General features: G+C 33.4%; 1 protein-coding gene across 1 annotated transcript; it reads right to left on the bottom strand.

Moving 5' to 3' along the window:
- Nucleotides 1-796: 796 nt before the first annotated feature.
- On the bottom strand, nt 797-15,838 carry LOC127428839 (vesicle transport protein SEC20-like). The gene is made up of 6 exons (XM_051677477.1): nt 8,961-15,838; nt 8,663-8,755; nt 7,053-7,144; nt 6,847-6,948; nt 6,564-6,682; nt 797-1,891 (listed from the first exon to the last, which is right to left on the bottom strand). Exons 1-6 carry the CDS (start codon nt 9,093-9,095, stop codon nt 1,695-1,697), a joined length of 738 nt encoding a protein of 245 aa, XP_051533437.1. The 5' UTR covers nt 9,096-15,838; the 3' UTR covers nt 797-1,694.
- Between the last annotated feature and the right edge of the window lie 4 nt (nt 15,839-15,842).

The raw sequence follows: 15,842 nt of genomic DNA, 5'->3' as shown, positions 1-15,842 counted from the left end.
AAATGTAACTCCTTTTTCACTGTAAATCTTGACAGCAGTCTCTCTGGTGATTATGATTTCAAGCTCGATTACACTTCCTTTTTCGCCATCTAGCACTCTGCACATGCGTCAAGCACTAGGAAGTGTAATCGAGCTTGAAATCATGATCATGCCTAGAGACTGCAATTGTCTACTGAGGTGGAATGCCGCTGTGTCTTACCAGACACGGGCAGAATGTTATGAATCATGCGCGACACAGATGGGTTAAGCCATTGCACACCGTCTCCAGTACACAAGCGGGGTCCGAATTGGGGTGGCAAACCTAATTTTGGCTCCGCTTTGCGTCAGGTGGCTCTTCGCCTCCGCGTCATGCATTTAAAATCATTTAACACACACCTAGCCATGGATTATCCCATACACACACACACACACATCCATAAACAAAACCAAACAGCTCTATTTTAAGCCAACTTCTGGTTCAAATCTAGTCATAGTGAAATGCTTAGTGAAATGGTACTTCACCCCCTAGTGGTTCAGTACACAGATAAGCATGAAGGGCCTTGTACAGCCCCAAATAGGCACTCTATAGCCAATGAACTGTCGCCAATGAATGTAATGAACAGGATGAATTCTAAAATAATGCTCAGTTTCCATTTACAAATGATATCCAGTCTATAAAGTGTGGCATTTAATGGAGAATAATCACTTGCGTAGTAACCCCTCCCCTCACCCCAAACATATACACACCCTTTGTCATTACCGTAATAATGCATCCACTGTAATATAGATTTAATTAATACAATTGTACAACTGTAATACAAGCGCAACAAAAACTACATTATTTACAATTAATATATATAATGTTTTATTTATCTTTTTTTTTTTTCTTTCTGCAATACAATAATGAAAAATAGTTGTTGTTTTTTTTTATTTATTTTTTTATGTGAAATGTGACCTGGACATGTTCTTGACAAATTTCGATGAATGCTTTAAATATATAAAATGAGCCTAAAACTTAAAAATTCATTTTCTTTCAATTCTAATGAGCTATATACAGGACATTAAGTATTTAAGCAACTATTAAAAGAAGTGGCAGCATCTTGAAGTTCATAAGGCACAGACGTCTTGCAGCAAGGTTTTTCTGAAGTTTATGCAGAGGTTACCCATCGGGGTCTGGAATATTACAGAATTAACCTGAGATCAAAACATTCTACACTTAACCAAACAACAAAGTTGATTACTGTTATTACAATATTTTCACAAAAGATAAAAATATGCAACTGAAATGGAAACGTAATTGTTAATACTAATATTGGAAATTAAAATGCTGCCGTATCTGCACTTATTTCCTCTTGAAAATCTCATTCTAATTTCTGCACTTTAATGTCCTGTCTTATTGTCCTAGAGAATTTTCAAGCCAGTTAATATGGACTGAATACTTAAATAGATTTTGTATGTAATAGATATAATTTGCTCAGCAACTCCAGTCCAACATACACAGTTGCAATATATGTTGTTATATGCATCCTTCTATTCACTGAACCTCACTACCATCAGTGCACAAATGTGCTTCTTTCCTCTTGGCAGGGAATTCTTCATCCACCGAAGTTATTTTGAAGTTCATGCCAGGTCTGCTGTGATAAATGTGGGGTCAAATTGGGTTGAAACCTTCATGAGTGAGTTACGGAAAGCAGTGGGTTGAGTTTCCTTTTCCACTAAATAAAGGGAAAGAGTCTCTTTTTCAGGATATAGAGCACAGTCGCCAGAAACAGAGCGAGAGCTAAAAAGATCAGCAGTTTGTCGGTTAGTTCGCGCCGATTGTATTTTAGGATGAGCTTTCTCCCCAAATGGATGGTGCCCGTCATAGACTTAAACTCTTCATTCGTCTCTTGCACAGTCCTTGAAGATGTAGCTGGAAATAGAGCCATTGGAGAAAATAAATTCAAACATGTAAAACTCGCAATAGTCCCCACCACTTTAAAGGAATAGTTCACCCAGTATTAAAAAAAAATTCTGTCATTACTTACTCACCCTTATGTCATTTCAAATCTGTTTGCTGTTATTACTATTGTAAAACACAGAATTGTTGAACAGTCTTTATGCAGCTCTTTTCCATACAAAGGGAGTTCATAGTGACCACATCTTTTAAGTTTCAAAAAGGCCAATAAACACCATAAACATAGTCCACACAACTAATGCACTATATTCCAAGACTTCTGAAGCTACGCATTAGCTTTGTGTGAGGAACATACTGAAATGTTCATATGGCTTCACAAATCGCAAGGATATTAAAATAATTGTGTGCGCATTGTTGTTTGGTCATTTATACAGCTGCAAGTAAAAGTATGTGAACCCTTTGGAATTAGCTGGTTTTCTGCATTAATTGCACATAAAATATGATCTCGTCTTCATCAAAGTTACAAGTATAGACAAACACAATCTGCTTAAGCTAGCAACATACAAACAATTACAATCTATCATGTATTTATTAAACACATCCCAACAAACATTCACAGTGCTGTGGAAAAAGTAACCCTAGGATTTAATAACTGGTCGATCCTCTTTTGGCAGCAATAACCTTAACTAAGCATTTCCTGTAGCTGTGGATTAAACCTGCACAATGTTCAGAAGGAATTTTGGACCATTCTTTCTTACAGAACTGCTTCAGCTCCATGCAGTCATATTCTTAGGATATCTGGTGTGAACAGCTCTCTTGAGGTCATTCCAGAGAATCAGTATTGGGTTAAGGTCTGGGCTCATGAACAGAGATATTAACCAGTTCCAATGATTCCTTCAAGTCTTTAGCTGTCACTCTAGGGTTCTTTTTTTTACCTCATTGAGCATTTTGCGGTGTGCCCTTTGAGTCTTCTTGGCTGGACAGCCACTTCTAGGGAGAGTAGCCATAGAACTAAATCGTCTCCATTTATAGATAAATTGTCTACATTTTTCTAACCTAGACTGTGAATTAGTGCCAATATATCGGTCGGCCAATATTAGACTTTCACCGATATATCGGTATCGGCGTATATTTTACCGATATGAAAACTTTTTTTCAGAACATATAATGCAGAAAACAATGCTTTAGAATTGGTGTCATAGCATAGTTTGTCCAGCAGAGCGTGCTCCGACTCAATTGTTTACAGAGTTGAACTGACGGGGGTTCTGCAGAAAGGGCGGAGTTGAGCGGTGTCTCGGTAAGTTCACTAGTTTGTGAAATACATACTGGAAACTTAATAAACAATGATTTATGTTTATTAATCATTTTCCCTTTTCAATATAACTAAAATAACATTAACCTTGTCCCTGACAACCATGTCACTCATGTCTGTTTGCCGTTAGCCAGCTATAGTTTATCAGTGCAGTCAGTAATGTAGCAGATTGAAAGGTAAACATCAGAGCATCTTTTTGCAGCTCAGCAGACAACGGTGCAGTGATGGATTGTGTCTGATGAGTGTTGATTTCATGCTATGTTGTTACCTAGTTGGTGAGACACAATACTTGAAAGTAAAATAAACAACGTCCATCTTTTACTCTCCATGACAACGAGCTTATAGCTAACTAGCTAATCACGTAGCTACTTTCATTGTTGTCAGCTGAGTGGAAGATAATGTGTAAACATGTATTCACCAAACTGTTTTGTTCAGGATTCACAGTTTGGTACCCCCTTCAACCGAACAATTCCAGTCATTGCATTTATAAAATGTAATATTTAGTCAGTTATATATGTTATATAGTCAGCATTTGACTGATACTTAACATACAGTACTGATGTTTATTTAGCTATTTATTTTATTTTTATTTATTCTTTATTTTAATGGTCAGTAATTGACTGATAGTAAACAGTACTGATGTTTATTTAGCTATTTATTTTATTTTTATTCTTTTTTTAAACTGTCAGCATTTGACTGATACTAAACAGCACTGATGTTTATTTAGCTATTTATTTTATTTTTATTTATTCTTTATTTTAATGGTCAGCAACTGACTGATAGTAAACAGTAATACTGATGTTTATTTAGCTATTTATTTTTATTTTTATTTATTCTTTATTTTAATGGTCAGCAATTGACTGATACTAAACAGTACTGATGTTTATTTAGCTATTTATTTTATTTTTATGTATTCTTTATTTAAATGGTCAGCAACTGACAGATACTATACAGTACTGATGTTTATTTAGCTATGTATTTTATTTTTATTTATTCTTTATTTTAATGGTCAACATTAGACTGATACTAAACATACAGTACTGATGGTTTATTTAGTTATTTATTTTATTTTTATTTTTTCTTTATTTTAATGGTCAGCATTTGACTGATACTAAACAGTACTGATGTTTATTTAGCTATTTATTTTATTTTTATGTATTCTTTATTTAAATGGTCAGCAACTGACAGATACTATACAGTACTGATGTTTATTTAGCTATTTATTTTATTTTATGTATTCTTCATTTAAATGGTCAGCATTTGACTGATACTGAACATACAGTATTGATGTTTATTTAGCTATTTATTTTATTTTTATTTTTTCTTTATTTTAATGGTCAGCAGTTGACTGATAGTAAACAGTAATACTGATGTTTATTTAGCTATTTGTTTTATTTTTATTTATTCTTTATTTTAATGGTCAGCAATTGACTGATACTAAACAGTACTGATGTTTATTTAGCTATTTATTTTATTTTTATGTATTCTTTATTTAAACGGTCAGCAGTTGACTGATACTGAACATACAGTACTTATGTTTATTTAGCTATGTATTTTATTTTTATTTATTCTTTATTTTAATGGTCAGCATTTGACTGATACTAAACAGTACTGATGTTTATTTAGTTATTTATTTTATTTTTATGTATTCTTTATTTTAATGGTCAGCATTTGACTGATACTAAACAGTACTGATGTTTATTTAGTTATTTATTTTATTTTTTATATATTCTTTATTTTAATGGTCAGCATTTGACTGATACGAAACAGTAATACTGATATTTATTTAGCTATGTATTTTATTTTTATTTATTATTTATTTTAATGGTCATCATCTGACTGATACTAAACAGTAATACTGATGTTTATTTAGCTATTTATTTTATTTTTATTTATTCTTTATTTTAATAGTCAGCAACTGACTGATACTAAACAGTTCTGATGTTTATTTAGCTATTTATTTTATTTTTATGTATTCTTTATTTAAATGGTCAGCATTTGACTGATACTAAATTGTACTGATGTTTATTTAGTTATTTATTTTTATTCTTTATTTAAATGGTCAGCAACTGACTGATACTAAACATATAGTACTGATGTTTATTTAGCTATTTATTGTATTTTTATTTATTCTTTATTTTCTCAGTGTTCATTTCTAGAATTAGTTGACAATATATAATAATAATGTCAAATATTCTTTGATAAAAATATTTGTTTAAGAAAGCAGCCTTCTGAGTACCTTTGCATAGTCATATCAGTGCAAAATCGGTGAAAAATCCACATAGAAAAGGTCCGTTTTCATTCCAGCTCAAAAATTAAATATATCGGCCACCATATCGGTAATCTGTGAATTTTCCCTCTCTAAAATCGGTATCGGTCTCAAAAATCCCATATCGGTCGGGCTCTACTGTGAATGTTTAAATGATATATTTAATATTTACAAGAAAAATACAATAATATATCAAATGTGTGTTATTAATTAAAACAGATTGTGTTTATTCATTATTCAAACTTAGATGGAGATCAATCCAGATTTTAAGACAAATGTATCCATAAATGCAAGTAATTCCAAAGGGTTCACATACTTTTTCTAGCCACTTTATGTGTGAGAAAAAGAGGTAAAGATTATCTAAATTTGAGTTGTTTTTAACTATAAATTAGAAATAAATCTCATTACCGCAACTTATAATGAAATGTATTAATACCTTAAGTATTAATTTAACAATTATTAAATGTCACATCTGATAACTAGAAATGTCCACCTAGATGTCAAGCATTAGACAAATAGTTATTAAAAAACTATTTAGATTAATCTGAGGAAAAAGAAGAAAAATAAAAATAAAAGGTGTGATTTGGTTTGTGTTTCTGTAGTGAGATAAATTGTTTACCCTTAAGCAAATTTGGTGCATAATGATTTTTTTTTTTTTTAGAACTTCTAAATATCTACATGTAAAGTTCAAAACAGTTTAATTATTTTTCAAAATACTCAGATTTTTGGCCAGGGTTATGTGTTGTGGTAATTAACATTTTTCTGAAAATGTTTTCCAAAAAGAAATGAAATATGTCTTGATTATTCTGTTTACAATGATTTCAGACATCCTGAATGTGAGAATTACCTCTGTTCAGCATATGGGTTTGGAATGAAATGAGGGTGAGCAAACGATGACAGAATTTTTTTTAGAATTATTCTTTAATAGTGTTACTTCTAAAAAAAAAAAAAAATTGCTACATTTTTATTTTTTTATTTTTAAGCATTTCATATGCAGCAATTACTTTTTTTCTTATATACGAAATGTCATTCTATAATAATGAGCCACTTCCGTGTGACGCGGATGATATTGGGCCCTATGACATAGAGTGTATAGACTCTTTTACCTAAAGTGCCGATGGTCTCTTTACTCTGCTGCACCTGCTGTGCCATCATACGACTGATGCCCATCAGACTCTCTGTGATGTCACTGGAAGTCTGCACCAGACTCTCCTTAGTGGCTTTCCTGAATCCAAAGCAACATGATGAATTCAGTAAATGTAAACTAAATGAATTTATTTAATGGGTCTCTGTAATCATTGATTCTTATTGATGTAACAAGAAAAAGTGAAGAACAGTTTCACTGGCATGGCTGATCCAACAACAGCAGCTGTAAGCAGTGTAATTTACCGCTGTCTCACAGAGTCACCCCCCTGAAGCAGTTCATCTTTCTCCAGGTTATCAATGGCCAGCTTGCAGGCCAGATTGGCCTTTCTCCACGCCATCTGGTTACTGAAACAGAGGTAGTGATTATATTTTAAAATATAACATCTAAACAAAGTTATAAGAAAAAGATTATACCCAATGCAAACCAAACAATTTATTGTTTCTCTAACCTTAACATCTGCTTCCGATGGCCTTCAGTTTCACTCAAGATAGCTTGCTTGTCGGTCTCTCTGTCTTGTTCTTTAGCCATCTGCTCCATGTCCTTTTAAGGATACATGTTTATTTTGGTTAGTTGCCATGGAAATCCTTGAGCAAAATCGTGTTACTATCAGCAATGATAATTTCAATGAGCATGTTTCATTGTATAAAGCCAGAATTTAGTTATGGGGTAATATTCACTACTGATGTTTTCAGAGTTAATCATAAAGAGGTGACCTACAACCAAAAGACAAGTTATGTGTTGTAATTTTTCCACTGAGAAAACATATTTTACATTTAAAAAAAAAAATTAAAAAAAAAATATATATATATATATATACACACACACACTAATAAAATGTGTTACATTTGCTAAAATAGTTTTATGTTAAATGAATATCAAATTTATTGTTATGAATAGCACAATACAAACAACAGTATTGACTGACAATGAAATGTGTTATCCTGCAAGCTCAACAACCTTCAAGGGATAGTTCATCCTAAAATGAAAAATTCTCTGATCATTTACTCACCCTCACGCCATCCAATATGTGTATGACTTTCTGCTGAACACAAACAAAAAATTTTAGAAGAATATTTCAGCTCTGTTGGTCCATACAATGTAAGTGAATGGTGACCAAAACTTAAAAGCACATAAAACAGAATAAAAGTAATCCATAACACACCAGTGGTTAAATCAATGTCTTCTGAAGCAATATGATAGGGAGGGTGAGAAACAGATCAATATTTAAGTCCTTTTTACTATAAATCTCCATTTTCACTTTCACATTCTGAAAAAAATGATTAAAATATTGATCTGTTTCTTACCCAAAGTGATTACATCACTTCAGAAGACATATATTAAACCACTGGAGTCGTATGGATTATTTTTATGCTGCCTTTCTGTGATTTTTGGAGTTTCAAAGTTCTGGTCACCATTCACTTGCATTGTATGGCCCTACAGAGCTGAAATATTCTTCTTAAAATCTTCATTTGTGTTCAGCAGAAGAAAGTCACACATCTGGGATGGCATGAAAGTGGGTAAATGATGAGAAAAATTAAATTTTTGGGTGAATTATCCCTTTAAACTAAAATAAATACAAGTTATCTAAAAAAATTAATATGCTAAATAAGAATATAAATATTAAGTATTTAGAATACATATATTATTTATAATACTATAAAATGTCAAACTATTTTTATTACATTATTATACTACCAATTATCCAATTAATATTATTATACCATTACAATCGATATTATAAAATTATGCCTTACAAAAAATAAAATAAAAAAAATACCATGGTAACAACAGTCCGCCAAAATAGGATTTTTCTTATTTATTTTTATTTTTTTTTATTTTCTCTTTTTTCAGTAGTTAAATAAATTAAATGAAAATGATTCTTAAAAGCTTGTTAGACTGCTTGAAGGAGATCCTGCATTACCTTAATATTTCAGATACGTAATAATAACTGCACAAACAATGGTATGGTTTAGCTAACTATGATTGTCATGGTAAATTTGGTAAGGAATGTGAAAGTAATTATATGATCGTATGTTTAAAATGTTGACTGTACCTCACCTGTATTCTCTGTCTTAACTGACTGAACTTTTCCTTCACCGTGGCATTCAGATCCATCAGCACTGTCTGCGGCCCAGAACATTCTCTGATGTCCTGATACAAAAATCATCGTATCATTATTCAGCTTTTGAAAAACAACAACCTTCAGTGTTTCCATATATTGCTCACTGTACTGTTAAGATATGGAGTAGCATAAATACTACAGTTGTGGCAATATATTTGTGTTTCTACGGTTAGCTTGCAGACAGACTTGAGAATAATACCATGAGAATGTGTTAATGTAAAGAATGAAGTCTACCTGAATAAGAGCTTTGATTTCTAAATCGTATTTAATAATTTCTTGGCTACATATTCGGACGTGTACATCAGCGGAGGACGCCATGTTTGTTGTTATACGGAAAGTCAGAAGGTCCAACCCTAACTGCCTTTTCATAACGCGTTAAGTCTTTCAAAATTAGTGGGCATAGTCAGGTAAATTTCACGAGATCAGGCTGGTTCTGCGCGCGATGCAGTGGCCTGAAGAGTGAAGTGCTGGGTGTCTCATGAAATCAATTTCAGAAACATTTCATTGCATCACAGTATTTGATTGAAGTACTTATAATGAAAGTGAATGTGGCCAATTTTGGGAAGGTTTAAAATACAGAAACGTGAAGCTTACAATTTTATAAAGGCACTTACATTAATTCTCCTGTTAAAACTTTGTTATTATTTGAGCTACAAAGTTGTTTATATCATCATTTTAAAGTCATTATAGGGTTTTAGGGTTTGTTGACATTACATCGTCATGGCAACGAAGTTGTCAAATTGGATATCATTTTACACAGAAAAGGTTAGTAAGTGGTTTTATCACACTAAAATAACGTTTATACACATATTGTTTACGTCTTGTGGCTATACTTTTGAAATAGTGAATATTTTAATGTTAAAAAAAATTGGCCCCCATTCAGTTCCATTGTAAGTGCCTGACTGTAATCCCAGTAGTCAAATGATTTTTTTTTTTTTTACGGAAATCAACATTATGCTACAAATGCTGCTGATTGAGCTTAACTTGTAATGAACACGGAATATTCCTTTAATATAACACATTGTGGAAAAAAAACCAAGATAATGAGTCATGTCACTGAGTACAATGATAGCCTAATTTAACTACATACATTTAAATAAATAACCTATAACCACTCAAAGTATTTATCTTTTTTATCATAATAAATAATACAATTATTTTGTCCATGAATCAATATATTAAAAAAAAAAAAAAAAAAAAAATCTTGAAAGCAAGGTTGGGTCTGACAACACTTACAATTTTTGTTAAATATCTGCATAACTTTGTCACATATTATGGTGTCTGTGGTGTTGCTCAGTTTCAGTTCAAAATATATGTTTTTCATGAAAGTAGTAAAAGTTAGTAGATATGCTTGTGCTTTATGCATCTGAAGTATCTCTAACATCTTAGCTAAAATGAAAAAAGAAAATGTCTTTAATGTGTTACTACCGGTCACACTAACAGTGGGGTGGTGAGGTAATGCTCATGGAAAAAATAAAGGTAAAATGCTATATATTTTATTTAACTTAAATCTATAAGGTTTTTAGACATTTTTTTCAGCTGGTTGGTCATAATTATTATATTTGTGGGCTCCAAGCATACAGTGTGGATTCATTCATTAAACTATAAGAAAATATGTTAGAAACATTCACACAGTACTGTGATGGAAACCATAAGCGCACAACTATTAGATGGGATGGTAGGTGAAAGTTTGTCGTTTCATGCTGACTAAGAAATGCATGACTGTTGCTGGAACTGAAAGGCAACCAAGAACAGAGTGAGGAAGAGTGAAAGAATAGGAGGAAGGGAAGAACAGAATGGCATAGTTGGGCACTGGGTCCAGCATACTGTACAGTTTCTTTTCTCAAAAATATATTTATGTGTGTAAATCTACTGCCTGCTCAGTATTAATTTTGTGACTTAACTCAGAGTTCTTGTGCTTCTTGTGTTCACTCTTTTGTAAATGACAGAATCGTAATTTTTAAGGTGTTCTGATAAAAACACACAGATAAAGTACTGTACGTTCTAATGTTTATTTCTGATAGTAAAATCAATAATAGAATTAGACTATCATGGTTACAAGCAGAATTGTGGTACCAACTCCGGGCTGATCCAATGCAGTGACATAATTAAAGGTAATACAAAAATCGAAATCAAATAATAAGAGGCACAATAACACAAACAGACACATTTTGAAGATCAAATCACAACTGCTTTTAAGCCTACTTCACATCTGGACATTAGCAAGGCTCAATGAAACCTTGCTATTCTCCAAGAAGTTGTGCCGAAACAAAAGAAAGAAAGAAAAGTGAAAGTAAATGTTATAAGCATGTCAAAAAAACCCAGCACAACACTGAAACATAAATAGAACAACTGTCAAGATATTGTATTTGAACAGGCGTATATATGAACTACAAATATAGACATGTCTAATAGGATCAAGTAACTGTTAGTTTCAGTAGGATACACTTCTGCAGAGTTTTGCTTAAGAATATCACCAAGAGATCTATGACAGAGCACTTAGCAATGAAATACAGCCTTCCTACTGTGACTAGGAAAACAAAAGAGAGAGATTTTACACTTGGGGAGTACACACACAGTACTAGCTACTGAAGATTCCCATGCTAAATTATCAAGTAGAATACCGTACAACATTATTTAGAAGCACAAGTTCACGTATTGTTTTTTTCTTTTTTCTCTTTTTTCAAATGGGTGACAATTACGTCAATCATTGAAAACTGAATGTTGCATGGATTTAAAAAAAGAGAAAGAAAATATCGAAATAAAAACTTTTTGGTGGCCTGGTTAAATTTCGCAAACCGCTTCCAATGTTGCAGGTCAATTCAGTCATTGAATGTAAATTTGGCAAAGGTTGGAAGGGGGTGTAAATCATTGCAGCATAATCATTGTGAATAAGTGCGCTGATAGGACAGATACAAGGGTTGGTTGTCGGCGTATTTGGTAACATTGGTTGTAGAGTAGTGAATCGAATGTGTCCAGTGCACATCAGTGCAAAGTTAAGAGATCTGGGGCCAACAGTCCAAGTGACCCTACTAGCTCACCATGTCTTCCTCAACATAAAAAGAAAAACAAAGCAAACAAACTTCGCTTTCACCGCTACATTTACACGCCCCTTTTCCCACCCGACCACTGGTTCAGTCCAAGTCCAATATGTGGGCCCAGTACACGGGGCCAGGTCTTGGCACAGGTGTTACAGTGGCTTGAGCAGATGTCGTAAGAGCAACGTTTTGGAACTGTTTCTAGCGCAAGATTGACAACACATGCCAAGTCATAGCTCTCATGTCACTGAGGGCATTCAAGTACATTTTTTTAAATTCAGCACCATGGGCGGCGAGACAGGACTCCTACCCAATGTCCAAGTGTTTTTGAACCCAATAAAAAGAAGAGCTTCTTTCCTCCATCGCCATGAAAGGAATCATGCAGCGGAAACCAACAAAAGAAGACTCAGAGGGAGTGACTGGGTGCAAGGAAAGCATGCCCATCCCAAAAAAATGAAGAGGAACATCGCTGCTTTGCTTATCCGTGAGTGGTTTGCCATGCCACCGACAGATGACTTCCCACACTCCATGACCAAATTCCATCACAGATCGATCTTGAGGTTGAACAATGCGCACATCTGCTTGTGTCATTTTTGTGTTTTTTGGAAAACCTTGATTATGTTCATTGGAGAACAACCGCTGAAGGCCATTTTTGTTTGTTGATGAGTGACTCTGCTCCAAGAAAAGTCATAGCCAGCAATATGAGGAACAGTAGAACCAGAGGAATCAGGAGGCACAATAATCTTGAGCATTGGTGAGGGGACACAATCTTGACAAGGTTCAACATTGTTTTTGCAAAGCATCTTCCACTCTGAGGGCTTGTGTAGAAACACCTTATTCACCACTGGGTTTCAGTTATCTCAGATACATTTTACAAAGCATCATGTTAAAATGGAATAACCTGCTTCTACTAGAAAACATCACAGTTGAGATAGTATGGAAAGGATGTATGGCAAGTACAAGTTAAAAAAAGAGGAACAAAGGCAGAGACAATTCAAACTTGTGCAAGAACCTACTGTTTTGAGCATAAATACAAACAAATCTCAAGACAAAAAGAAAATGCTTGAAATACATATAGATATTGATGATATAAACATTTTTAAATGAGTCTATGATTGCAGCACTCTTTGGATAGTCTTTCAACCAAAATGTATGGGATATTGTCTCAATGTGTTGACTTGTTTAATCATACTGAACTCCACTGAAGGAAGACTACATTCATCTTTAAATGAAAACTGTAGGAGGGCAAAGCAGCAACAGTTTTCACCTGAAGCAAGCTCACTGCGCAACACAGCAAAAAAAAAAACAAAAGGGGGGGGGGGGGGGGACTCGTGTTTTAATTCTTGGCATATTGGGCGAAAATCTCTTTGCAATAAAAAAGGTCAATAGGTCAAGTTTGGATTTTCATGTTTGAATAAGGCACCTGATTCTGCAGGCATCGTTTCAAAAATAACATTGGAAAAAATAAACAATTTTGTAAAACCAAGTGCAATGCGGGTCATTTCAGCTTTTTGTACTTGCAGATGGTACAGAGTGTAATCAAAGTATGTGCGACACATATAAAACATTTATTTTCCCATTTGTGCTCATTGGTTCAAATAAAGAATTCTTCTGCCTCAAAGTCCACCGCAAAAGCTCCATGAATAGTCAGTTGCACTTTACAATATCAATTTAGCAAGGTTTAGCATGCATGACAATCATGCCATGTATATGCAAGCTCCATGGTGCTGCATCAATGGTTTCAAATATTACCATCAAAAGGGATGACAACAGCATATAGATGTGTTAATGGAACATTTAGAAGCAAAATGGTAAGTTTAGAGTCATGGTATGAAGGAATGCATGTTTTTAGTTCAGACTTAACCTAAAATCATCATTATGCAAGCGTGACAGTTTCTGATGGTCAAACTACAGTCTGTATGTGAATCTACTTTTAAAGAACACTCAAGTTTAAACAATTACACAAGATACAGAGTAACAAAATGCACAGAGTGGTAGAATGCTTCGTAAAGGTCCATTAAACATCGAGACAAAAAGGAAACCAAAAAAGAAACCAAAATACAACATTCAATAGGTTACATACATTGGAAAGAGCATGTTTATTTAGCAACAATAAGACAGGCCGCCTTCCGTGAAATGCTTATCAAAATATCAAAAGATTTTTCAGCTTAGTCACCATGTGGTATATGACCATCTATAAGAACCAATTTTAAAATCCACTTGTCCAATAACCATCAATCAGGTACAATTGTTAAAAAAAATAGAAGTGCTGTAAACTAAAGCAACATCCTGTCATACTACAGAGTAAAACCTGCATAGTGCACCAATAAGATTAATCTTTCTTATATACATCGAACACATATCTACACAAACAGGCATAACTTGAACCATATAACTGACAAGGAAAGGTGTAAATGCTTGTTTGATTCCTCTTGAATATATACTGTAGCCATTTTTGGACAAATTGAAGGCAAGTTACTCACTGAGATCCAAATGTATTGGATGAATTTGCGGTATAAAGATTGTGGCATCTCTTGATAAATATTAGTTAAATAAATGTTTCTTGTAGCTTTTGAATGGTGTATGCATATGCTAAAAGTAACAGGGAATGGTGTCTGATTCTCTATACAATTTTACAAAGATTTAGCAGCTTTGCATCCAAAACGATTGAATTATCAACAATATGCAGACAATAAAAACAAATTAAAGAATGGATTTAATAGCTAGCTTACTCTTTTTTTTCAGAATACATTTGATGTATTTTGAGAGAAATAGCATATCATGGTTTGGGTATCTCTAAATAATAATGCACATAATAAGAAAATGTACATGTAATAATTAAACCAAAAGACCACGCAAATATTTTAAAAACACAAAGCTACATTATTTCCCTTTGAAAAAGTAATATGATACAAAATTATGGAATATGCATTTTATGTCAGATTACACTGTGATTTTGAGAGCCTATTATGGATGTTAATGTTAAATAAAGCTATATTTAGCTAAACAAACACACTTTTATAAATGTTTAAGCATGTGTGTGTGTGTGTGTGTGTGTGTGTGTGCATATGTTTTTTTAAAATATCTCTATATAAAACATAAGCAGCAGAAAAAGAAAACGAAATACGATAAAAATACTGGCTTTAAATAGCAACCTTTTCCATAACTGCTTGAATGCCACAGAGTCCCCTGGTTAAAACACTACATCGCACAGCTCACTACCATGTTGAATGTGAGAGCTTGCAACAGCATACTACAATATCTAATAAAAGCTCTCAATACAGCAGGCCACCGACAGAAGGACAACATGCATTTCCATTTCTATATGCTCATTGTCACTTGCCATCAAGTTACTGTACAGAACAATCGTCTCTTTAGGCTAATTCCATAACAAAATGCTTTGAAAGCTGTAGATGGCACAAGAAAGGCCAGTCTTTGCCACCACAACGAATGGCTTTGTAGCTTTTCTGTCTTTTGAGAATGGATGGGTTTTACAAAAACAGAACTAAAATTAAAAATTAGAAAGAAAACCTCTGTCCAATTGATTCCCCATGGCAAATGGAACTGCCTTACAGTACATCGATATAGATATATAGATATATATTTTCTTTTTCTTTTTTCTGAGTTACTGTCTCGAATACCTCAGATTTCCCCCAGTAAGTAAAAAATTATTTAAAAAAAATCAATGACAACAATACCCATCTCTGGCCAGAGAGAATGTGTCAACACTGTACATCGACCTGAAGAAAAATCCAAAGCAGAATTTGTATTTTTCCATAGGAAATGTCTACTGAAGGCAAATGAAGATTGTGACGTCAGAGTCCTCACTACTCATTGAGACACAGACTGTCTCCATTCAACACCTTTCTGTCACACTGCCCTGGTCAAGATAGTAAAAGTCAAGTACACATCGCAGCATTCAAACGAGGTCGGTTAAGCAGCAACTGGAAGTGGGGAAAAAAAAAAGCTTTTTTTGTTTTGTTTTTTCTTTTTGTCTAGACAAAGTGCTTATGCTTTCTTCCATGTAATATAGAACTTACTATACATAAATATATATATATATACATACACATACACA

This window comes from Myxocyprinus asiaticus, chromosome 38 (genome assembly GCF_019703515.2).
Source record: "Myxocyprinus asiaticus isolate MX2 ecotype Aquarium Trade chromosome 38, UBuf_Myxa_2, whole genome shotgun sequence".
In the NCBI taxonomy this organism is placed as follows: Eukaryota; Metazoa; Chordata; class Actinopteri; order Cypriniformes; family Catostomidae; genus Myxocyprinus; species Myxocyprinus asiaticus.
Note: the sequence above shows the minus strand (reverse complement) of the source record. Positions and strands in the feature narration are given on the sequence as shown.